The sequence below is a fragment of the Acanthopagrus latus genome, chromosome 1, assembly GCF_904848185.1.
Source record: "Acanthopagrus latus isolate v.2019 chromosome 1, fAcaLat1.1, whole genome shotgun sequence".
Lineage (NCBI taxonomy): Eukaryota > Metazoa > Chordata > Actinopteri > Spariformes > Sparidae > Acanthopagrus > Acanthopagrus latus.
The window spans coordinates 27,680,171-27,705,032 of record NC_051039.1 but is presented as its reverse complement, the minus strand read 5'-3'; the positions used below and the strand labels follow the sequence as shown (position 1 = coordinate 27,705,032).

Here is a 24,862-nt window from a genome sequence, read left to right as displayed (position 1 = left end):
TCAGCATTATGAAGAACCCTACAAATAAAGGTTTACCAATGAGAACATCTGTTATTTCAAAACTGTCTTCAGTGCTGCTCACCACTCTTAGCCCCTGCAGCACTTGAAGCTTTCTTCAAGTCCGCCTTGGGTGCAGAAGCTGATAGAAACTGCTGGAACCACTCCTCTTTCTCCCTTCCTGTCCTTCCAAACAAATAGAGGGTCAGATCTTTACTGGACGAAGATGACCCTCGCTCTTGTGCTTCTCCCATCAACTCTCCTCTGTCCTTTGTATTGAAGCTCTCAACTGCTTCCAGCCTGTCACCCTCGGCCTTCGACATGAAGTCATCCTGTTTGCCAAGCTCAATGCAGATGGGGTATTTTTTGTTCCATAAACGCTTCCGAGCCAGGTTCTGAGGCATTAGATATACCTGGGGAGGAATTATGGCAGACACAAAGTTGTAGACACAAATTTCCACCATGTTTAATCTCTTAAAGACACATAAGATTGTTTCTATACTGTAGTGTTATCTATTTTAAAATATGACATTGTTTTACGATTAGCATATTCTAATGAACTAGCTTTGGGCTATACTTGAATATGTGCACATTTACTTGTGTTATCTTTTACAGGATTTAAATTTTCACAGGTAACTACAGTTGAAGAGTAGAGTTCACAGAGTTAGAGGAAAACTGGGAATTCATTTCAGTCAACTTTCAAAAAATTCAACATTTTAATGATACTAACAACATACTTTGCTGTTAGTGAGGTCATAGATCTTCTGACTGATGAAGGTGACATCAGGTTTTGGTTCATTATGTGCAGCACGGCGTGCAATGTTGTGGTTGGGTTTAGACAGACGAATGATGGAACCCTCCAACCGGACAAACACAGAGTGTGTTAGTGTGGCATGGTATGTCTCCGGGTCATAGTTTGATATCTCATTCATCCAACCCTGGGAAAGAGAAATAACATTACAAGCTACCATTACATATTGTAGATTACATTTCAAGGATTAAGATCCAAAAAAATCATATGAAACTGTTTCAATTAGAAATTGAAATGAATACATTTTCCTATTTTACCCTGTCTTTAAAAATACAATGTGTATGTGTGTGCTTTTCAGCATCTGCATCTAAAATCATTTTGAAATGCAAAAAAATTGATAACAATCCAATTGTGCCTGGAAAATGAGGACACAGTAAATATCTGCTCACTGTATGTTGTTAACCATACATCATGTTGCTTCTGTGATAGAAAATATAACCCATCTCTAGGAACCGCACACTGATAAGAGAGTGTCTTGTAAACTATTGCCTTTTCAAGTGGAGACATAAACAGTTACTGTCATCTGCTTTCTGTGAAAGACTTTGAAGTTCCTTTGGCTAAATTCAGCTCAAGATCCACATATAGTATGTTTGCTGCATTGTCACTTCAATGCAAAAACTTTTAAATAGCATGTTTGCCTTTATTCAGAGTATTATATCTAGGACCATCATCACCTTGCAGCTTGAAGACTGTACTGTTAAGAGCTTGATAGTCAACATCAGACATGAAATACACTGGCCTCGATGCCATGGAGTGTGTGTGCAGGTGTCTCATAATGTAATCTCTTTTGCTGTTACAATGATTGTTTCAGTAATACATTCGCATTTCAACCCTTTAGTAGCCCAAAATTAATGAAAAAGCAAGATTCTTTTAGGTAGTCCAAGGTAGGGATGTCACAATTCTCTAAATCCACAATTTGATTTGACTTTCGATATTAAGGTCTTTCAAATTGAAATTTCTTTATCTATTCCTCCAATGATTCCAGTGCTAGATTTCAACTCCTCATCTTCTTTAAATAATAGGTGTTTTTAAAATAATAGCTTGACCTTGTCGTGGTGGATTTTTGCAGCAATAAACATTAAACATCTCAAATGCTGCTGAACTTACAGCTGGTACAGATCAGTTGATCGAAGATAAGTGTGCAGGCTACTGAGTTAGCTCTGTCCTTTTTGAAATGTTTTTTTCCCCTGCAGATGCATGCAGAGAGGCTGAGGTTGTAAGAAAAAACACTAGCAGAATCTCAATGCTGCTTTTTTTGGATGATTAAGATTGAAAGCGCATTTCGATCGATTTTTCATTCAGAATCAAGATCGTGGCACCCTGAAGACTATTGTAGCATGACGAAATCAATTTAAGGAAGTCTGAATGATCACTGACCTTATAGATATCTGGCTCCTTAATGTCCAACTTGGTGAGATTCCACAGCTTCCGATTGCCTCTGGAAAATCTAAAACTATTGCCAGAAGATTTTGGTCCACTCAGCCACACAACACCAATGGCTAAACAGAATCCCAGTCCAATTCCAAGCAGCATTCCTCCTAGGTAACTGGGCAGAGGTAATACAAAATACCCATAGACCAGGACAGTAAGGACCATGAGAGTATAGTGGGGAACACTGGGTGCTGGCTCAATACTTTCGGATTCATCTTCACTGCAAGGTTCAGTACTACCACTTAGTGGCACTTTAGTTTGACTCCCAGTACCGGTATAATCAGATTTATCAACACCATCAGCCTCTGTGTCAGTACCAGTCTCAAAGTCCTCACTGTCCAGGATGCAGTAGTCCTCATCGTCTTGTTTAGCAAGAGCAGACATAGAGTATTTGTCCATTGACAAAGAAGATAAAGATGATTTGTTGGGACTCTTTGCGTCAACAGAGAGGAGAACAGGTGATTCAGCAGTACCAGAGGCCCCACTGTTGGGGCTCTCAGCCTCCCAGTCACCTCCTTCTTCCTCCTTGATGCAGTAGTTGTTGTTGCTCTCCAGGTGCCCATTGATAGCAGTGATAGTGGAAAGTTCTGTGGCACTGGCAGAGAGGTGCTTGGGCCGATAAATGCTGCTGCTTACCAAGCTGTTACTCTTTTCATCCATGATCTTACTAAGCAGTTGGAGCGGCTCAGCAATGACCTCAGACAGGCGGCGCTTAGTGTCTTCAAATTTTGCCTCAACTTCTGAAACTTTGAAAAAGCTGCGGTTATCTGGTGAGGTTAATGGAGAGGAAGGGGCAGTTTTAGAATCACTAGCTGATGATATGGTAGAAGAAGGCATCCGGGATTGTGTAAATTGCTTGAAGAGCTGCAGATTAAGGCGGGGCTCCGGTAGACGGTGGGGTGTGGTAAAGGAGGAGGTGGTGGATGAGTCCTGGGATGTCTCTGAAGATAAAGATTTGACGAGAGTTTTCATCAGATGCCTATGCCTTACTGTAGGAGCAGAAGTGATACCATCACGAGACTCCATGTCAGAGGAGAGAGATTTCACTAAGCTGAGGAAGGGTTTTTCGCTGGAGGGAAAGCTCAAAGATTTAGTTGGATGGGAACTGGAAGATGAGTCTTTTTGCTCAGCCAAACGTGATGATGGACTTTGTGTGGGAGAACTGTTAGCATGATGTCTAGAAACTAGAGAATGTCTGGATGATTCAGGAATGACAGCAACCTCGGCTGCAGAGTCCAATGGCACCCCATTGAACATCTCCTCACTTGCTTCTAAGGCTGTCACAATGTTTGAGTCATCCTGAGTAGCTGAGGTAGTTGTCATGCACAGCTCTTCTTCCTCCTCCTCTTCCTCCTTCCCAAGAGCTGAGAAGTGGATGGTGATGGTTTCCTTTGATGGCGATCGCTGGACATGGAGCTTGGGGGACACAGCAGGTGGCTGTTTTTTTGTGGAGTGCGCACTCTCTGCATGGCTAGGATGCCGGCTTGTCATTGCAGTACTCCAACTGAATTGCAGTCTGCAAAGAAGGAAAAAGAGATGACAATGAATTAAAGGCTGGAATTAAGTAAATTAATTGAGAACTCTGTGATCAGAAAAAAACAGCTATTATTTTTATGATCTTTTCAGTCATTTTTCAAACAAAAATATCAAAGATTTTCTGATTTAACTCAAAACTTTATTATTTGATGATGAACAGGGGTGGTAGGGTTTCCAGGCGGGAAGCCAGTGAGGGATCACCTCCTTATAAATACACCAGAAAATCCCCAGTGTTTGATCGGAGTCCCTGCACAGAGGGGGAACTACTAGCAGATTTTAAAGGGACTAGCACCAACATGCATGCATTTTAGAGGGAAGTGTAATGTTGTCTGTACCCTCTGCAAGAAGAGACCAAAGGACCCAAGTGCAAGGAATTTGACATTACCATTTGTGGGGTAAAAGGCTGAAAAAATAAAATGATAAAACTGAGAAGATTAAACATCAAGCTCTCAAAAGACAACATTTTAGTTCCAATAAATGACTGAGTCACTAAATATCTATCTAGAAAGGGCAACAACAGTGCATTCTGTAAATCATGCTACTTCTAGAGAAAATGTTTTATTTGTATGTGTGCCTGAGTGGGTGCTGACAAATGCAGTTTTGTATCTCTCAACTAAGTTGGTTGCATCAGACTTCATTTCAGAAGCAACAGGCCTTTTAAATCATCACAGACACACAAACACAAATTATTTGAAACCCCAATCCAACTCACCACCTGCTGACACCTTTGCACATCTACCTCAACTGCTAAAATATGCATCAAAATCAAGAAGCCCAAGTAAGAAGCAATTATATCCACGATATTTAGTCTAAAACAAGAATCAAGACATACTAGGCATATGCATGCTGAAGGTACCTTCTGAAAACAAACTTCATACTTGCCATATTGACAAGAATTACTTTATAGAGGTACTAAGATTACTGAGTTTGCATAACATTTACTTTTCCCAGTTTTAAACCTTCGTCAACAAACATTCAACAATGTTCTGACAGCCTTGACAGGCATTTATAACTTAATACTATATGACATCTGTTTTACAACACAGCCTTTCATGGCACCTTGCCAGGCACATCTTGCATCAGCCATCAGCTAAAGTCCAGACAACAAAGTAAAGTTAGAATGATGTGACATTGCGTAATGATGCCATTTATATGGTGTCACAACAAGTCGCTTGAAGCACTCCAGATGGTGAGCAAGAAGCAATTTAAGGTGCGTTTGTATGGGACACAGAACCTCAAACCTTATAGAGGGTTCATTAATAAGGTATGGAGAAGATACAGTAGATAAAATACAACACTTAAGGATATGCTCAATTAGTTATTAAAGAGAACTCCAAAGATATTCACGTCAAAGTCTGTTAATTAATTGAGCGTGTGTGTGTGTGTGTGTGTGTACTGAACTACTTTTAGAGTTGCTGATCAGTTCAGCCAAAGTAAGGCAGAGGAAGTGAGAACATCATTTGCAGTCTCATATTGTTGATTCAGGAGTAAGAATTTGCATGATAATGGATCAGCCTTCAGATTTACAGATCTTCAAACCTAGCGTGCATTAAATCTATGGCTATGAATTAGGTCTGCCACTACTGTAAGCTGCCCAGTGTAATGAAGCAATGTGCTTGTGATAGAAAGGGAGCCGTGGTTAAGCTGTACTTATCCTTATCTAAATATTTCCCCATTCCCATTCAATAGTTATGTGGCATGTGCAAAATCTTTGACATAAATTTTGGCTGAATACAGATACATTTATGCCAGGATGTGCAGTGTCAGGTTCCACAACATCATCATGAACTGTTGCCTCTATTCCCATTTATGTGGCATTGTATGGTAGTGAAAATAGAGTTATGTTTATATCTTGTTGAAATTTGGCAACCTTCTGCCTGTCCTGTCTGGACAACAGAGGTGGCATGAGGTCATGCTGGCTCACTCATATACAGACTCAATTTGGCCACTCATTGTCACATGGGTCACGAGTGAGCTTGTTACCCAGTCAGGCAGTCTGCCAGCCACCTCTGTCCCTCCCTAGCCAGCCTTCAGTCAGCAGCAACACAATGAGGCCATTCTAGTGGACTCCCAGTTAGACATGGATTTCATTTTAACATAAATTACTCAAAGAATCTAGCAGTGTTTATCACTAATTGCAACGTGCTGTTGGCAAAGTAGGCAAGTATGTATGTATACTTTTGTGTGTGATCTGGTAAGCTGATTCGGTCCTTTTATTTAACATTATGGATATGAGACAAACAAAACAAAAGACTGGGCATGTATGTTGGCATGTTTAAGCATTTGACATCCAAATGTGTGCATGTACACACTGTCCGCAGGGCCTTTACTTGAGCCAACAAACAGACTAAGCGACAGTACAGAATGAAATCCAGCCATTGAAGCTGCTGAAGCTAATTACAGAAGCGAGTCATCCTTATTAAACCTAATGTTTTGCACTCATTACAGACATGTACACAGCTCACTTCTTCTGTGTCAAGCAGCGCACCATGGTAATGAAAAGAGGGGCTCTCAGAGCCATCACACTTACCCACAATATTCATGCAAGTGAACTGAAAAGGCCCTACTGATAAGAGCATTGCATTATAATCAAACACTAAAAACTTAAAAGCCATTTCTCAGCAGAAAACATGATGGGTGTGGAATCAATGGGAACATTTTTCTTAAGATATATCACAGTATTTTCAATACACATGCACAAAAACGCCCTGTCTGCATCATTCATGTACACAAAAGTGGCAACAGCTCAAACGTATGCTTTAAAACTTTCACAACTTCACTTGTATGAACTCTTAAAGGCTAATCCAAGTTATTTTTACATTCAGTATTACCCATAAAAATGCATCACGTGAATCCTTTTGGTCCAACAGTTGTGTCAAATGTATTTCTTATAATCATAAAAACAGTCTACAAAACTTTCAGTCTTTATTTGGTAGCAGTCTTCAAATGTTTCCTTAGTAATAAGGAGTATATAAATGGAGCTGCATAATTAATTGAAATATTATCAAAATTTCAATATGATCAAGTGCAATGCATAATCACAAGTTTTTGATCAAAGTAAACTGTGTGACAAAAATGAATAACAATTAAGTTCTCTAATGCTGCAAAGATACCCTGGCATACGAATCTTGTTCTCCAGATATTAGAAAACATAAAAAAAAAACCACCATCAAATGTGGCATCATCATGGTATTAATATCCTTTTGACGGAACATCAAAATTGTGATGCAAAATGTATCATTCCCATGATTATGGTAATTTCTGTCAAAATAATTGCATTTTTTTTTCTTTTGACCATATTCTGCATTATTTAGACAACAATGTCATTTAAAATAACTAAGCATAACCTGTGCAGTGTAAATTGTGGTTTTGTGATCTAAACAATGTTCCATTTGACTTGGCTAGGCTTCCTGTCTGCCATGCTGAAACTTAAGAGTTGCTTTGAGAGCAAACTGAGTGACTGCTGAACCCTTTGTTCCAGTGTTGTTTTCCAAGAACAACACCCCTGACTTGTATTGTCTAGTCAACATAACACATCTCAGAATATACACACAAGGCTATTACCAGAATAGTTCTCACAATTAAAAGATAATAATAGCATGATCACACAAACACTAAACATAAAATTGGGAAAATCAGATAGCTGGTAACAGTCTGTGATTAAATAAAAATCCAGACTACAACAATTTTGTGAAAGGCAGGCATTTACTCTTCAAGTGCATTACAGTATAGCACAGCACAGTTTCTGTTTCTATTCTCACCGACACGGGGCCAAAAATATATACTTAAAGCACAGACAAGTTTAAAAATGGTCAATGTTTCAACCAAGAACAACATCAACAACAATTTATATCATAGTATGATAAACTTGGTCCTAGTCTCACATTTTGTCTACAGAGAAGGCTCTGCATTTTTCAGTGTAGTGAAATGCAATGAAAGCGAAGACACCCAGCATGCTTTCATTTTAAGAGTAGTTTGAGAAAAAAAGGTTGATGTTCTTCTATTTGCAATTAAAGGATTCAATCAAAACATACATGTTAGTAGCAAGTGATCATGGGAGTTGTTGTCTATACTGTTAAACAATTTATCTTGGTTCAACAATGCTGAAAGAAATTCTTTGTGGGTGGACTTTCAACAGTGCCGAAGGAGACAACGATCAATACAGCCACAGGACACGTTGCCCTATTAGTGAATGGTGCAACTATCAATTTTTCTTGACTGGATGACCTCTAGCTCTTGTGACTTCATTGTTCTTTCAACCAATAACCACAGAGCTAAATATAAGTTCAGAACAATTCTCTACAGATTTCACAATGCCATAGTGCGAAATGTGGGAAGTCCATAACTGAGGCAGAAACAGCTAAATGTAACTGGATGAGCAAAAGTGGATCCACCAAAAGGGGAAACAAGAATTTACATCTTAGATGAATGAAAACGTTGATGTCAATGGTACGAAAGAAAGCAGATCTGCATATCTTGTGCAGCAAAGACAGGATGAGGCTTTGTTTTCATTGTAAAAGAAAAGGAACCCCGCTGATGGAGGAGGCAAAAAAAGCAATGAGGGAGAGTGACAGAAGACAAGATAAAACAGGAGAGTCACAGACATTCACTTGATGGAGGGCACCAGTGGGTTGTAAAAGTCTGTTCCACTGTTGAGATGCGTTTTCTCTGACCAACAGGATATGAGACAGTTAAATCTGTTCACTCTCTCTACTACATTAATAGTAACAAAGCCTGGCTACTTATTACAGAAATGGGTGCTTTCATAACATGAAGATTGGGGTTATTAGGTCATAATTGGAAAATTACAGTTGTTTTTTGTTTAATACAGTAGCCAGGCTGCTAGCAGTAGCCATGTTGCTAATGCTTTGTCTTTTCAGTGTTGGGATGGCTGCACCTGAGAAACAGACCTACTTCACACATATTTGGAGAGGTGTAAGTAAGTGAAAGAGTAGGCTAGATTTGAACTCCTCTTTCAAGCTCCCTTTTAAGCTTTTCACACCTCTAGTTTCCCAACGACTTGCAACGCTGTGGAATGCACCCTTTTAAAGTTCTTTCTTACATTTAGAGAAAGTACACTATTTTGAAACCAAATTGTCTCTTTAATGACACAGTGGGAAATAAGTTTGCATGTGTGATCATTAAAGGGATATTCCAGTGTAAGTTTAATCCATGGTCTAAGACACACGTGACACTGAGTAAGACCCCCCCTTTAGAGATCAAGTTGTCCGACCACTAGTGTACGTACGGTAGTTTTAGCAACCTTAGAAAAAGACTGCACGATAAAAATACACTGCAGTCTATGCCTCCAACCAAGAAACCGCCATCAAAAAGCCACTCATAGCCACAAATAATGCTCAGAACAGCACCAAACTTCAGCAACAGTTCCGCAACTCAAGGATGAAAACGTATGATATTACTCCATGGAAATGCAATCAAAGTTCATATGTGTCTTGCCTACCAGTTTCTAACAGTTACTATCGAGGGCGGACAGGGAAAAGAACAGAATTGAGCATTTCTAACTGCACTCTGCAATCAGGTGACAGACGCCCTTTTTTGCGCAGACATGTGACCAAATGTTGGTAGGACAGGCGGGAGGACAGACAAGAGGACAGATGCTTCTCCACGTATATCTGCGGTATTTTTTGTAAGTTGCCAAAGACAGTTACAGTTACTACGTTACCTTTGTTTGTTCATGTAACATTGCTTTGTGGGCAGGATCCCTGCATCCAAATGGCAGTGTGAATGGGGCTAGTGTGTCTGTGTAGAAACTGGGTAGTATTCCTATTTATCTTTCTAATTCACAGTTTTATTATGGAAATGTTTACATTAAAGCTGCAACAATTCATCTATCAACTGATTACTTGTCAACCATTGTAATAATTTGGTCTGAGTTAGGAGGAGTTGAAGGATAAAATTCTCTAAAATTCTCATTCTTTTGAGGGCAACAATGAAACATCTTGGTCAGAGATGTCAGATGAGTTTGAAAGAGTAGTAAATTAATCTATGTCAAACTGCAACGACCATCTCTGAACAGAGGAGGTGGGTGGCTAACAACATTACTTATGAACCACATACAACGCTGTCCTGTGTTTCCTCCCCAGACAGTTCAACAACCATCCACACCTGGACTCACCAAGCCCTTATAACTGGCTGGTTGGGTCAATGACTCACAATTGGGCCTAACGACACTGAAACTCGAGAGTTCACAGGTGTCCTTAACGACTCTGTGAAGGCACACCCAAACTGTGTTTACAGCCTGCGACTCCCCTCCAGTTAGTTAAAACTGATAAAGCCTCTTGAATGAGAGGTGAAATGTCTTAAAGAAACTGAAAAATGTCCAGATACAGCACGACTGAGATTCTTCATTGACTTTGTTTGAGTTAGTTTTAAGAACATTCCTGAGAATATTTTTCATAAATTTCTGAAATATAATTGAGAAAAGAATTAATGTATACATCCAGAATATAGTCAAAAGTTCGGTCCACAATGAAAATAGTCCTTAGTTAACAGGCACATATAAGCCTGTATTTGATGTGAATCTCATCCCATTACTATTCCCATCTCTGACTGTACATGCCTCTAGAATATCCACAGAACTGGCTGACAGTGTTTCCGGTGTTTGCAGCTTAGTAACCACACTGTGGGGGTAATTTTGCAAGTCATCACGCCTGTTACTTTCTGCCAATATAACACCACATGCAGCCTGCGCCGAGCATTTTAAATGTCATACACCACTTCTTCAGATGACATCAGAGGCATTAAGGGGATGCTTAAGGGACAGATATTAAACCACAAGAGAAAAAGGCGTTAGGTAAAACCCTTGCAAAATCTGCCTCACACATTCCCCAGTCGAGGACATAATAAAATCCCAGAGCACTACACCTTCTCCAGGTTGCCTAGGAAGGGATTAGAAGAAGTCACACTCTAAATCTGGCTGTTTATTTGCAGTAGTAATGGCTTTCCCTGTGCTTACACTGACAGTTTAGCTAATGACTTGTCTCACAGCCCAGTGCTCACATTAATGCTATCAACAACATTATAGTAGGCAACAGTTCACAGCCCTGAAGGGAATTAATATACACAAATACCTGATATCTGCAAAAGGATTATATGTACTTCTGTTTGGGGGCTGTAATTCAAAATTAAATGTGACAAAAAAAAAACATGACTACAGATATTTCTGTAGAATGGCTCTTTGTGCTTTTTCTCATTGTGTGAACACTCCCTGCTTTATTTTGTGCTTTAAATTAGATTATAAATATAAAAAGAAAAAATAACAAGACTCTTCAACAAGTCTGGTATGTAATGTGCCTCCATGTTTGTTATTCTTCTGCTTACTCTTTGATTCTGTAACCATGGAAATAATAAAGTGTAGGGCTACAGCTCATAATTATTTTAACAATCAATTTATCTAATTATTTTCTCACTTACTTTTCTCAGTTAGATGTTTGGTCCATAAAACATCAGAAAAAAGCCCTAGATGACATCTTGTTTTGCTTACAACCTAAAGATATTCAGTTTACTGTCATGGAGCGCAAAAGAAAACAGATACCATTTTCATTTGAGAAGCTGAAATCTAAGAATTTTGACTTAAAGGAAAAGAGACTCATAATACTTAGTCAACAGTGAAAACAGTTGGTGATAAATGCCATTGTTGACAATTGATTAATCAACTAATAATTGCATCTCTAATACCTTATAGTTGAGTAAGCAAAGCCTTATGGTACCGCTGACTAACAGCATTAGCTAAAACAAAGATGTATGTGTGAGTGTTTGTGTATGGGCATGTCTGAGTGACTAAGAGGCTGTGGCAAACTGGTAAATGCTTTTCAGTGTCTTTTCAGATTCCAGGTTCTCGAGACACATAAACAATACAAGCCCAACAGAACTGAAACTGTTCTCAAGAATGCTGATGAACTGGTGAGACAGGTGGGGATTGAATTGTTAGGCAGTGAGATCACTTTGGGTAATACGCCAAATAGAGCACAATGTTATCCTGCAAGGCCACAGTTAATACACAAACCTGCATTACTCTATATTGCACAGGCATAAAAAATAATGAATGCTATAAAACCTCACTACGTGTTTTGTACCGCTACTGGCTCTTCCTTGAATTGAGCAAGGTGCAGTGTATGATTTCAAAAACATTGCCAAGACAGTAATAACCAGGCTCTCCTAAATCCTAAAAAGACATGATTTTTTAGAACTAAAAGGTGCCTGTCCTATGACATTGCTAGGCAAGTCAGCTGTTCTCTACAAATAGAAAGGTAAAATAAATATGTTATCCAGCAACAAACTATCATTTTCGTTAGAGATACATTTGTCAATTAGTAAAAAAAAAAAAAAAAAGGTGAAAATGTCTATTACAATCAGTCCAAAGATATTCGTATGGCCATCATTATGGATAATAGCTTTTTTGAATACTCCTCATAGAAAAACAGCAAATCATCACATTTAAGCAGTTAGACTAGAGAATGTTTGGAGTTTTTTTTGCTTGAAATGTGACAAATAAACATCAAACCAATCAGGTGTATAATATTTTTATTTATACCCTGACAAAACCAAAATGCAAACCAAGTGTTGAAACACATCCATGTGGGGTTTAATAGATCATTTATGAAGGACAACTATCTTTTAAGATACAAGAACATTATTTTAAAAAACAAACAAACAAAAAAACAGACAAGTATTGAATTCAAGCAACCTACTGAATAAAGTCTTTTCTTCTAAGTTAATGATTGTTCTGAAATGGCCATCAGGATTGTTGAATTGCTCATTTATTCTCTGCAATGGCTCAGCTGTTGGATCACAATTGTGAGAACACAGTGGCTTGTGAACAGCATGTGACAGAATGAGGAAGTAAAAAAGAATCCTGTATTACAAAACAGAGAGGAAAAAGGACTGTAACAGTGGGCTTTCATAGCACAGTGAGCCTAGCTTTATGCAACCACAATTATCAAGACCACAAACTGCTACTGGCTTTAACTTACAGAGAACATAAAGAAGCCTTGTGTTTCAGAATGCAGTTAATACTCTTTAAGGCTCAGCCCATCTCAAACCATGTCAGTTCACTGGCACATATGTTGTTCATGTTAAATTATGCACTCCTCACTTAACTGTTTAACCCCATCAACAAGCCCTCATTACTTTTAGATGAACTCCTTGGCTGTAGTGGTGACAAAACTGTGACAGAGATTGGAGATCTGGCTCTCTGCTCCAGTTACACATAGTGACTGAGTCAGCGTGAATGCTGGCTCCAACACACACACACACACACACACACATCTTCTTTTACAAAGTTTCTCCATTGCCATTTCAACTGCACCTCAATTACTATTTGATAACCTTCTAGCAGCTAGTCACATGTACAGTTCTTAAAAACAAGATACTGTTTTTATTGCCTGCAAGAGGTCAAGCATGTAATCGTGTTTTACGGAAAGCTATCAAGACAAACCATGGCTCTTTTTATAAAGGCCCCAGCCTGGTGCTCAGTTTAGTTATGGTTTTATATTTCTGAGGAAAAAATAAAAAACTCAGCAGCTACAGCATCTGCACTGCATCTCGTCAGCACTTGGCATAAGCCTGAACCGTTACAAAAGCATAAAAATAGGGACTAAAGGATTCATCTATAAGCAAATCCCAGTGAAACTAAGCCATCAAGTAAACACAAGAATCTGGCAATGGTGCAGCTGTCTGCATCCAGACTGTAGGGCTGTCATCTGCCCAGCTGGCCACATCTGGTGGAACCCAGGATAGGACTGGACCAACTTTCTGTATTGTTTCCACAAAGACTGTTCTGTTTCCCCAAGACAAGCCAAATGTCAGCATACTTAATTTATTCATTTTCACAAATACCGAATAAAAATCAGATGATGACACAAACCACCACAGTTCATTTGATCGTCTCAGAGTGAACAAACCTTCTCTCTGGAGAATTAGGTTTGTTGTTGTTTTTCTGTCTCTCAAGACATTCACCACACCTGTATCTGGCTGCCGAAGCTGTCTGGAGTAATAACATTTTCACGCCAAGCAACAGTTTCACAACAGCAGGGTTTGGTGAGATGAAAATAACATATTGTAGTGCTGCAAAATAAAAAGTAGAATATTGTTTAATAGAATTTGTACCTCCTCACAGAATGTATCAGATGTATCTCTCCAAATAATCAGGATTCTCATTTACTAATAATTGCGCACACCTGGCCAACAATAAACCATCCAGAAACTTGAGAGAAAGGAATGCAGTAATCGTACATTTATTGTTGTCTGTGTTGGACTGCATGAAAAGACTTAAGCAGTTCTCAGCCAATTGTTATCAAGTGTGAGGGCAGGACATTGGAGACTGAAATGGTCTGTGTTGCATCTGGAAGATCATGAATGACTGTATGAAATCTTAAAAGAGAAGCTTTAATCTTATGAAAAGCGAGCTGCACTTTTCCTCAGGGCTCAAATTAGCACCGCAAATGAATTCACTGATGCTCAGACATCTTTTTTCCCCAGCATTTTTGCTCTCACGCAAAATGCTGCTTGTGAATATAGTGCAGCTTTATGAATAATGTCTCAGTTTCAAGTGAGAAACTCTGATGTAATATTTTTAGACAGGCTATATTTATCCATCTTCCCACCTCCCACCTTGCCTCTGTCTCTTTCCTCTGGTAGGGATTATTATGAAGGGAGCCAGATAAATGGTAATGTCAGCGTGCAATGAAGACAGCACCTGAAAGAGGACTGTGAACACTGCTGGCTGACACATTCTCCTGATGTCTCGGTAATGGTCATTATTTTAGTGGGTAGAGAGGTGGGGGAGCAGAAGCACCTGTCTACATCAACAGTGAGGCTTGCTGGCACCTGCATAAATGAGCTCACGAGTAGAAATGCTAGGAAACATGATAAAACCCTTCCAAGAAATTCAAACAAATGTACAGCTTTTAATATGCTGCACTGTCCTGTGCACTAGCATTATCTTACTGACAGACACCACAATTGTCTATAGAAATCCACAAAGACACACCCCTACAAGGAATTCTTGTAAGCTCACATATCCAACAAAGCTGTGGACATTGCTCTGATAAAAAGTTGCCTCAACATGCACACACTCAGGTGACAATAGGCAAAGGTTATTGCCTGTGCATTGTTGTCAGGACTGCCAACTGTGTCAAACTAGGAAAGCTTTTATGGACAAAGACATATACCATTTTTTCACTAAAAATATAAAGAATGAATTTTCTTACTCAAACAAAACTGTCCAAATGTAGATTAGGAAACTTATCTCAGTAAGCATGACAAGATTGTTGAATAAACCCTGAAGCAGGTCACTAGGCCCCACTTATAAATTAGATCGAAAGGCTGTATTGAATGCATAAAAATAATTTTAATTGTAACAAAAAACTTGTCTTTTGCCAGTTAAAATAGACAGATGGTCTCAGATGGTTCAATTAACATATGCTCTTTTGTAAGGTGTCATTGAACTGTATTGTATTGGGCAGAAGAAATAATTTTCTACAATGGTGTGAATATACTACAAGAACAAGTGGTTTAATTTATCATGTTAATTCAGGATCAGCTGTCCCTATCTGGGCTATACAGATAGCATGAAGCTTTTCTATTTAACTTGAAAACAACGAGATTACATCTCAGTTGGTCAATGATTTGACTGAGCCTTAATCAAAAATGAGAACACTTCAGTTTTATAAAAATAGGTTCGACCTGGTGAGAACTTGGAAGGCCTGAAAGTGAGTCAAAGCTATGAACAGGTGCACAGTCAACAGGGGTGTAGGCCAAATCCTACGCAGAATATGATAAGCAGCACATGTTTCCCGTCTCAGTGTGAAAGATTAATATGACACACACATTTGAGGAAAATAACACTGGTGAAAGGTCACCACGCCTGCTGCTCTCTGGGCCTCCGTCTGGCTGTCACAGGTGTTAAAATCCTGTTTTTGTTTTCACTTTTTCTAAGAAACTGACACCGTCCTCATCCTTTCAAACATGACAGCCAAGCACACACAGTGTACTGATGCAGTGTTTACCCATGACAGTTGTCAGGTAAAGGATTATTTTAATTTCTGATCATCAAGTCGTATAAATTCGTACTTTACAATCAACACAAAACAATACATTAATCTGACCAAGTGGCGTGTGTGTGTAGCCAAAGCCTGACACAGCCATATAAGTCAGTTTTTTGTGTGAAAACTACTACTAAAAAACAAAAAAAAAAGTAGCATTTAGATGAATATTTTAGGCAATTCCACCAAAACCAACTCTATGTCGAGACACATTGATAGGAGTATGACACGCTCTCTGTCAGTAGATTTAGCAGCAAATTATCAGTAACAAAAAAGCCTACATATACCAGTGTAAACTGGATGGATGTCTCATGTGTAAAGACGTCAGCCCAATCTGGAGCAACACATTTCCAGTGATCAGAAAAGCACTTTCACTGTTATTTGGCATTGGTCATAGAGAAAAGAATAACCCAAATAAATATAATGGTTTAATTTGCTTGTTTTGCTATATGAGGCTTTGGGTATACAGACAATTGTTAAAAGTAGGTTAGTAGGTATTATGTTTTGTCATGGAATTTGTTGATAGTGAAAAAATTATAACTGCAGTTTTATTTTTTAATTTGACTTTTCGGCCCTCATGTTGTGTTTATGTCAATTTCTTATCATATACATTTTCTCTCAACCAACAACTAATTGTTTTTTCCCATAGTTCAGAAAAAAAGTAATGATTGTACTGTTTGTGAAAACTATCAATATGGACAGTAGTCTATTCACATTACACAAGATTGCGTAACTCATGCTTTATCCGACCCTACAAGTCAAATCACATTTTACTGTTGTAACTGACTAAATAACTCAGCAACTGAACAAATAAATTAGACACTAAGACACTAAGATTACAGAAAGAATATGTAGCAATATACCTGAGACCTGCAAATGATCCCATGATCAAAGATTACAAGGATAAGGAGAGAGACTAAGGGAACTTTAGAAAGTCAATAGCACCAAAAAGCATGCCGTGGTGTGTAGGACTGGACATAAAGGGGTGTAGATCCCGTCTGCAGATTTTATGACCAATATCTCATCGTTACATGACTCTGGCTCCAAGATATCAAAGCATGTTGGTCAAAAACAATATACATTGTCTCTGGAGCAGCATTTGGAGCCTTATCCCCTGTAACACTAATTTGATATGTTGAAGTTCCCTTAGCAGACACTGAACTCTGACTAGTTTGCCTCTATGATGCATTCTCTTTTCTATACAAGAGCAACAGCTACATGCCAAAAAGGAAAGCAGTGAGAGGAAAAACTATCAAGGCCACTGTAAACCAGTTAAATGGGAAGAAGTGATTAGGCACAGAAACCTTGCATAGCAAGTTACTTAACATTTTAAACATACCTTGAGGGCAATGTGTGCAAACAAACCTGTAGAACACCTTGCTGCTATTGACTTTAGCCATCCGTACATCAGGGCTTTTACTCATAAGCCATGTGTAACTGTAGTTCCACATTTGAAGCCTTGGCCTTCATCTGGAAACTGTTTGAATACAAAACAAGTCTCCCTCTCTTCTCACTCGAGCCTTCAAGCAGCATGTCATATCTAAAAGCTGTTGGACAGTGAGCCTTCCAGAGGCCAGGTTTGTTAAGAGCTAATCAGACTAATATATACATATTCAAATGCCTGATGCACCAGCATCACGGCAGGTGATTCACAAAGAAGACAAACCAAATATTTTATGATCTCCAAAATGTCTTTTTTCCTTCAGGAATATCAATATCATTTGACATTTTGCCTAATCGTTGCTTGGAAGCCTGAAAGAATTTGTGCACATACATTTTCTCTATTCCTCTTTTGATATGCGTTCTCCTGAGCTAATTTTGTTCTTCAGCAGTCCCTTCTCTCTTGCTCTGTCTATCTAGACTTTGCCCTCGCCGAGGTCGTTTGTAGCTCAGGAAATGGATCAATAATGTGCTCAAATTTACTGGCAAAGTGCTTACCTAGTATCCTCAGTGCCATTCAATCCAGCCTGGGACTTGCATCTGCCTACAGGAGAGTCAAGTTTCACATGTCCAAGATGCTCAGGAGGCTGCTGAGAAACACATTGCCAGCAAGGGAAATGCAAAATCATTACAGATGTAAAAACACAAACAGAAACACACAATAAAGATGTTTGCTTCTTGAAGATAAATTAGTTACACTGTTGGCCTTTGGATACAATGCTGGTAGGCTGTGACTTAACATTAACAAGCAAAGAATAACAAGCGTTTGCTGTAGCATTTAACACATGGATGTTGCTGAAAGCAGTTACATCGGCTAACTTAATAGCCAACATGCGCTAACATGGTCTAAACAAGGTCTTTATTTCAAGCTTTATTAGCTAAAACCTAGCAACGACTAGTGAAACCAGACCGTCTTGTGATGTGGTAAGATAACAAGCTAACAACATCGTCAACTTACATTTTTAAACTATAAATAAATCGTGATATGAAAGAAAAATAAACTATTTAGCTACAAGCTGAATGTGTTTTAAAGTCCCTGCTGACGAGGTCATTTCACCAAACTCACAGAATGTTTTTTTTTTGGTTTGTTTTTTTAAAAAAAGGGCAAGTCTGGAATGGCTTACCGTGTCCTCGGGACTTCATTCTCGCCTCGATACATGGAACAAAATTAAACTCCCAAAACGAGTCAAAAGGCTTTCCTCGACACTATATCGTGCGGGAACGCCTGTGTTATCAGCTCCACGTACCAACTTGAATCGACGGCTCGTTTTCTCGCTCAGCCTGTTGACAACTGACTAACTGGACTCAGTTCCTTAAAGAGAAAACGTAGTCAGTTTATCAAGGCCGGAGTAATCGGCACCGAGCACTGGGATAACTGGTTTGTGGCGTGGTCGAGGACTGATGATCGATAGCTCGACGGAGCCTCTTGATACGCCTGGAGAGCAGATGAGGCAGATGTGAGAAGGTAAACACTGTAAAATGTAAATAAGTTCGGCCGTTACAGTGTGGCCCACTGCTTTCTGGCTTATCAATGCAGGAAATAAGAATCATATAAAAGTGTTTGATAATGTTACCAAATCTTCGGGACCTCCACGACGTTACGAGCCTTTGTTGAATTAAAAGCTTGCTCTATAATGCCACTCACTAAACAATAACTTGAAGTCCCCCCCCCCCAGCCCAGTTTTTACCATGTTGTCTGCTGTACGCATTTATCCTAGATACTGATACATGTAATGCGTAGCTTCTCTGTGTGAATAGAAACTGCTAAACTTATTGTATTACAGAAAAAAAGCTTTATATGATTTTGTCGGATTAAAAACCTTCAAAATAAAACATTGTTGGTCCATATGCATTTATGCTGTAGGAAACATTTATATTTTCTGCACGCAAGTCCTGTGATTTAAAATAGGCTTACATGCTAATAGAGTATTGCCACCTAGTGTTATTGAATTGCAACTGTTCTCATTACATTGTGGTCAACATATGATAATCTCGAATAGGCTTTAAAGTGAGCGGAAAGAAAACATTAGACTTGAAATGTTCAAGATTTGTCAGTGATAAGACAGGAACATTTTTATTATTAATTTGCACCATTTGGTGTCAGTTTTCCCTTCATTTTCTTAGCCCCATACTCTAAATGATAGTATATAAAAGTTGACAGTTTATATTTTAGTACATAAATCAGTCAGTCCTGGTTACTGTTCAGCTACCCCAAGAGTACATACACCATGTTACTATGTCCAGAAATGAAGCCTATGAGACACCTGCACCTGACACATTACCCAGGTTTAGTGGTTGTATTTTATGTGTGTCGAAGTGAACTGCATCATAAAAGTCACATTACTCGTTCACATGCCAGTTAGACCAAACCCATATAAAGAGCTCACCAGAATGATACAGTGCAATCATGATGATTACATTCTAAGTTTGATATAACAAGTTAGCTATAGCTATAAGTTAGCATCTCTAGGTCAAGAAAGAGAGTTTGATTACACAGCAATGCTTATCAGCAAAAATATGTTTACAGTTTGACAACAGATGTGATTTCCTCCAAAACATTTCAGGGCAATACATGGTAAACTTCACAGGAAATACATGTATTGTGTTATTTCATGTGTGATTCCTGTCACACAACAGTTTGATGGCGAAGGCAAGGTCCACTGTATAAGCTAACAGTGTAATACTGGCAACCACTGTTTCAATGACGACCAGGTCTAGGTTGTCTAAATGTCCCTTCTCTCTCAGCTGCAGTATCTTGGTAAAACAAATCACTGTGGCCACCATGTAGAGCAGCACCCCGATCAGACTGAAGGCAGCCAAAAATCGGTCAAATGGTAGAAGACATTGACCAGCAAAGTCCCCTAATATTACCACCATTGTGACTAGAGACATGAGGACACACACACCGTATAAGAAGCCAGGGACCCACTGCTGCCAGGATTCTCCGTTGCGGACCGCCTCCGCAAACAGGGGTACCATCTGACAGCCTCCCCAGAGCTGAAGAATCTTGAGGAGACCAGGCATGCTGCCCATGTAGCCTCTTTGCTCGTGGGCCTGGCTGCAAAGAACATAGGACTCCGAGGTGTAGGCAAGGAAGGTGAGACAGGAGGCCACAGCAGCCGGAACAGAGTGCGGAGATGGTCTTTGGTGATTAATGATGATCCAAGGGAAAACCACAGAGGCACTGAGACACATCAGTGCGCCTAAGACTGCCACGGTCATAGTCAGGTTCTTCCAGGATATTGGGATGAGGCTGTGAAACTGGATGACACTGAGAATGTGGATGAGAAGAGTGAGGGTGAAGAAGAAGCACCAGGTGAACATGCAGAAGACCCTGAAGGTGTTGGGTAGACTGACGTTTGACACCGGATGATGTTCAAGCGAGGCAACAAGACTGAAGGTGGTACAGCTGGATAAGACCTCCCATGTCCTCACCAAAAAGAGGGGACTGGTGAAGTCTCGGGCCTCCAGGACAATCACAGGCATCGTCGCAATGTGAGCGGTATCCCTGAAGACAAGATATACTTGCGTGCCTCAAACGATATTTCAGTCTCAAATCGCGGAAATGTGTTTTTCTTTTTAAAATCCAGTGATTTAAAAGCGTTGTCTTCTAGTATATCCAACAATATGAAGAATAGTCCAGTGCAGTCAGTGAAAATAGTCACCTCGAACAAACCTTCTCTTTAACCATTAGGTTCAGTCAAAAAGACATGGCTTCTCTCTGCTTTGTTCACCAGTGCTCCATCCTGTTTACATGCTCAGTAAAACCTCAAATTACTATCTCTTGGAATATATTTGACGGCATCACCTCTGTCAAGAGAGGCCTCGCCTACTTCCTTTTTGAGGTTGCTGCAGTACTTTCAGTCTCACTGGAGGTAGGTGCAAAGGACCACAATAAGACCATATGCAAACAAAGCTAACTTCCTCCCACCCTCGATTCTCATGAAATACTCTTCCTTTTTCTAAGGTACTGAAATACAGTGGGTACAGGTTATTCTGACTCACCAGGCGTTACATTACCATCATCTGCCTGCATCTTCTCAATCACTTATTAAACATAAACTATGGTCACAGTTGGTTGGGAACAGGTTTGAGGCTGACTGTGGAGTTTCTGTTGATTTGTCGAGTGTTGTGGATCATTTGAGTGAAGTGCCGCAGAAGATCTGGTTGTGGGTGTGGATCTGCTCAACCCCCAGGGGAGAAGAGGCTGATATTGTGAAGAACATGTCTGCCTCATCATTTGACAACACTTGGAAATGTTTTTGAGTTGCTCAGATGAAAATGAGTGTTGTTAGGATATCTGTGTGGGAGCCAGCAGCGGCCTGTAAATCTTTCACTGTCAGTATAAATGAATGACTGAATGTATAAATGCATGGGAACGCCTTTGTCATGTGTACATGTACATGGGTGTATAAGTGTGCACCTATACTGTAAAAGGTTTTGTACACTAGATCAATGCATGACTGTATGTTTGAGCATGATTTCACAGAACACATGAAAGTATGTTTCCTGTGTGTGAACATGTATTTACACAAGCACTGAGTCCTCTGAGGATCCCAGCCAATCACTTTGCCTCTATGTATCAGCACACCTGCTCTCTGTCTTATAAATAGACAGTGGATACATCAATTCCCTGGTGTCACACAGCTCAAGTTCACAAACATCTGTTTTGACAGCAGGGAGAAGACACACTCCACAAAGACAGACGATAGCTGATAAACAGTGGCAACCTGCTTCTACACAGTCATGGCTGAGATGTGTGTATGTATTAATGAAAGTTAAGATATAACCAACCAATTTACTACAATACAGACTCAGTTATTTACATCATTTCAGATTAAAATTTAATGCTTTCATATTCATTCATTCCTTTTATTACAGATATACTCAACTGTGGCAAAAAATAGTAACCCATCAAACTTAAAACCTGCATTATGGTAACAGTTTCCTTGTAATGGCTGACCTCCTTTGTTGACAGCCTGCCCTGTCACTTTATTGCAGAATATTTTTTTCCCAAATTATTTCATCAACACTTAATATTAATAATGATGCATTCACAAATAAACATGGAGGGTGTCTGACATATATCATAACTTAATCATAACAATAATCAAAACTTTTTTGGGGGGAAGTATTTATGTATTAAGTAAGTATTTTAAAACACATGCTATGACAGGCTCACATTTGCCCACAGTTCCTCTCTGTGGTCACAATGTGAATTGCAACTTTTTAGAGGTCCCAGAACATTTGAATTGAGAATGAAGGCTGGCTGTAGTGCAGATGAAGCAGCAGCAGAGGGGGAGCGTCTTCATGTTTTGAACACAGATGCAGAGGAAAGAGTGGATGTGCTATTTTTCTTTTTCCAACACTGAGCAAGTGAGTTGGTATAATTCAGTCTGCCTTAGTTAATGAGCAATAGTAGTTGGTAGTGAGTCTGAGTGACTGTAATTTAGTCTTTCACACTATTTTTACATAATATATAACAATTTTACACCGTGGTGAATTGATGTTTTCGTGCAGATTGCACAAACTCAGCATGTTCAGACAGGGTTCTCTAACTAGCTAACATATCAGCTCAATGGAACATTCAAGCAGCTCAGACTATGATGGCTACTCTAGTCTTAGTGTCAGACTGTATACACTATACACTTACAGATACAAACATATATGGCATTATAGTGCTGCCTGAATTTAATTAAGGTTTTGGTTTCCCCCATACTTCCCCTTTTTTATAACTGTACATTTATTTGGCAGACATCATTGTCTGAAGTGACCCACAATAAATACATCGAACATTAAAGGAGTGAGAGCGAGATGTTATTATGTTAGAGTGACCCTATGAATTCAAAGCAGTACTGTAGTAATGAAGGGGTGCTCAATTTATACATTTACTTCTGTACTTTAGGTGAATTATTATTCTCTGTTTTATTTAATTTTTCATTTAAAGTTCATAATAACAACAATAAAAATAAAGAACTTTTATTTTGTGTGATTAAGCACCAGTCTGAAATTATTCAAACAATTATAATTTTTTTCTAGTGGCATGTTAATTCCACTTAGAGTACTTTTTCACAGAAAAACCTTTAAACTAAATGTGTAAATATAATAATGATGTATTTACTAAGCATTTACAGGAAAATTAAACTTCCTCATTCCAATGAAAGAGGTCGGCCACAGGAGACAAACTGTGAAACCCGTCAGATGAGAAAAGACCAAACGTGTGAGATCTTGCTTGACGGGTTTTATCAGGTTTGCTATGAACTCGTACTGTACATCCATATAGGACAAACTGTGCAGTCTAATTCAGTTACAATATTATGAACATAATATGATTAAATCCAACTTGATGAACATTTGCTCGTCAAAAACTTTGCAAAACCAGACTTTGTGATAATTTCACGCATCATGCAATTCTTAGTTATAGGGTCTGTGGTGGTGTGCTTTATGGTGTGATGCATCTGCAAACTTGCAGCACTGACGGGGAGCACGCTTCCATCATGTGAGAGCGGAAGTCGTGTGTTCAGGTCTTGAAATGGCTGTCACTGCTCTAAATACACAATTGTGATTTTTCCTCTAAATGCTGTAAAAACTGTGTCTCAGTGAGCCATTTGTTCAACCAGTGTATTAACAGTTATTCCACTATTTTTGATCTTTAATTATATTACACTGTGCCGTAATGAAAATTGCCAATATAAAATGTAAGATGCATACCTGTTCACCCAGTACTGCATGTAAACCATCACTGGTGTAACACGTCTTTTTGAAGCGACATATTAACTGGAATGAAGATCACCTGTGTTAAAACAAAGACCTGCGCTCTATCTCCAAGGTGCAACATGATTTTCTAACAGCAAATATATTAAGTATACATGCTACATAAATCATCAAAGGCAGTAGTTCTTTAGCATTACAGTTCTTTATGATTCACTAAGCAATGAGTTATTCATTCAAATACAGGTATGGCTACAACATACAACATACAACATATTGTGCAACTTTTCTTCTTACTTTAAGCTAAAGTTCCATTTAACCATGACACAGATCAAAATGAGGCACATGCAGAGAGGCCGTAAAAGTATACACAAGTGCAATAGTCTTTAACTGGAATTTAACTTTACATACTGTAAATATGAATAAACAGATTTTATTCCTGCTCACTGAGCCTTATTAACAACAAACAACAAAACAAACAAAAAGTGGGTGGAAACTGTGTGACGGAAAAAAATCCTAATATGTCCCTTAAGTTAAGTTAACAGTGTCGTTTAACAATGTTGAGTGCTAACTACAACAAATGCACTGCAGGACGAGGTTCCTCATTCAAGTAAATGAGCTCGACCACATAAGACACAGTGAGAAATACGTCACAACAAAACTGAACGAAGGCCAAAGGTGTGACATTTTGGTGCTTGTGGTTAGGGAACAGGGCACAAGTGTTGCTGTGATGGAGCATAATACACAGTGAAAAAAACAAAGAACGGATATGCTTTTCACGTCTTCTTCTGCTGAAGGGTTACAGCTAACGCATATACTCAGTTTACGCATATAACATGTTGTCGACCGTGTTAATTATAGACTTTATACA

The 24,862-nt window shown here is 39.0% G+C and overlaps 2 protein-coding genes across 6 annotated transcripts in view; both read right to left on the bottom strand.

Moving 5' to 3' along the window:
* LOC119018595 (testis-expressed protein 2-like) overlaps window positions 1–18,926 on the bottom strand; it is a 31,543-nt gene extending 12,617 nt beyond the window's left edge. Inside the window, exons 1-6 of one of the 5 annotated variants that reach the window (XM_037096412.1) lie at window positions 18,405–18,924; window positions 17,779–17,870; window positions 4,161–4,178; window positions 2,186–3,755; window positions 735–935; window positions 83–410 (exon numbers count right to left, since the gene is read on the bottom strand). In XM_037096412.1, coding sequence (XP_036952307.1) covers window positions 83–410; window positions 735–935; window positions 2,186–3,730 — 2,074 coding nt within the window. In that variant the 5' untranslated portion in view covers window positions 3,731–3,755; window positions 4,161–4,178; window positions 17,779–17,870; window positions 18,405–18,924. Of the gene's footprint in view, window positions 1–82; window positions 411–734; window positions 936–2,185; window positions 3,756–4,160; window positions 4,179–17,778; window positions 17,871–18,404 lie in introns of all 5 variants that reach the window. The other 4 variants (XM_037096420.1, XM_037096428.1, XM_037096396.1 and 1 more) reach the window with 4 other exon arrangements.
* A 964-nt stretch (window positions 18,927–19,890) lies between these two features.
* On the bottom strand, window positions 19,891–20,766 carry LOC119033615 (myeloid-associated differentiation marker-like). The gene has a single exon (XM_037123989.1). The coding sequence runs from the start codon at window positions 20,764–20,766 to the stop codon at window positions 19,891–19,893; it is 876 nt and encodes a 291-aa protein (XP_036979884.1).
* Between the last annotated feature and the right edge of the window lie 4,096 nt (window positions 20,767–24,862).

Coding starts and splice junctions, on each gene's coding strand:
- LOC119033615 (XM_037123989.1), bottom strand. CDS start 20,766: ATGCCTGTGATTGTCCTGGAGGCCCGAGACTTCACCAGTCCCCTCTTT.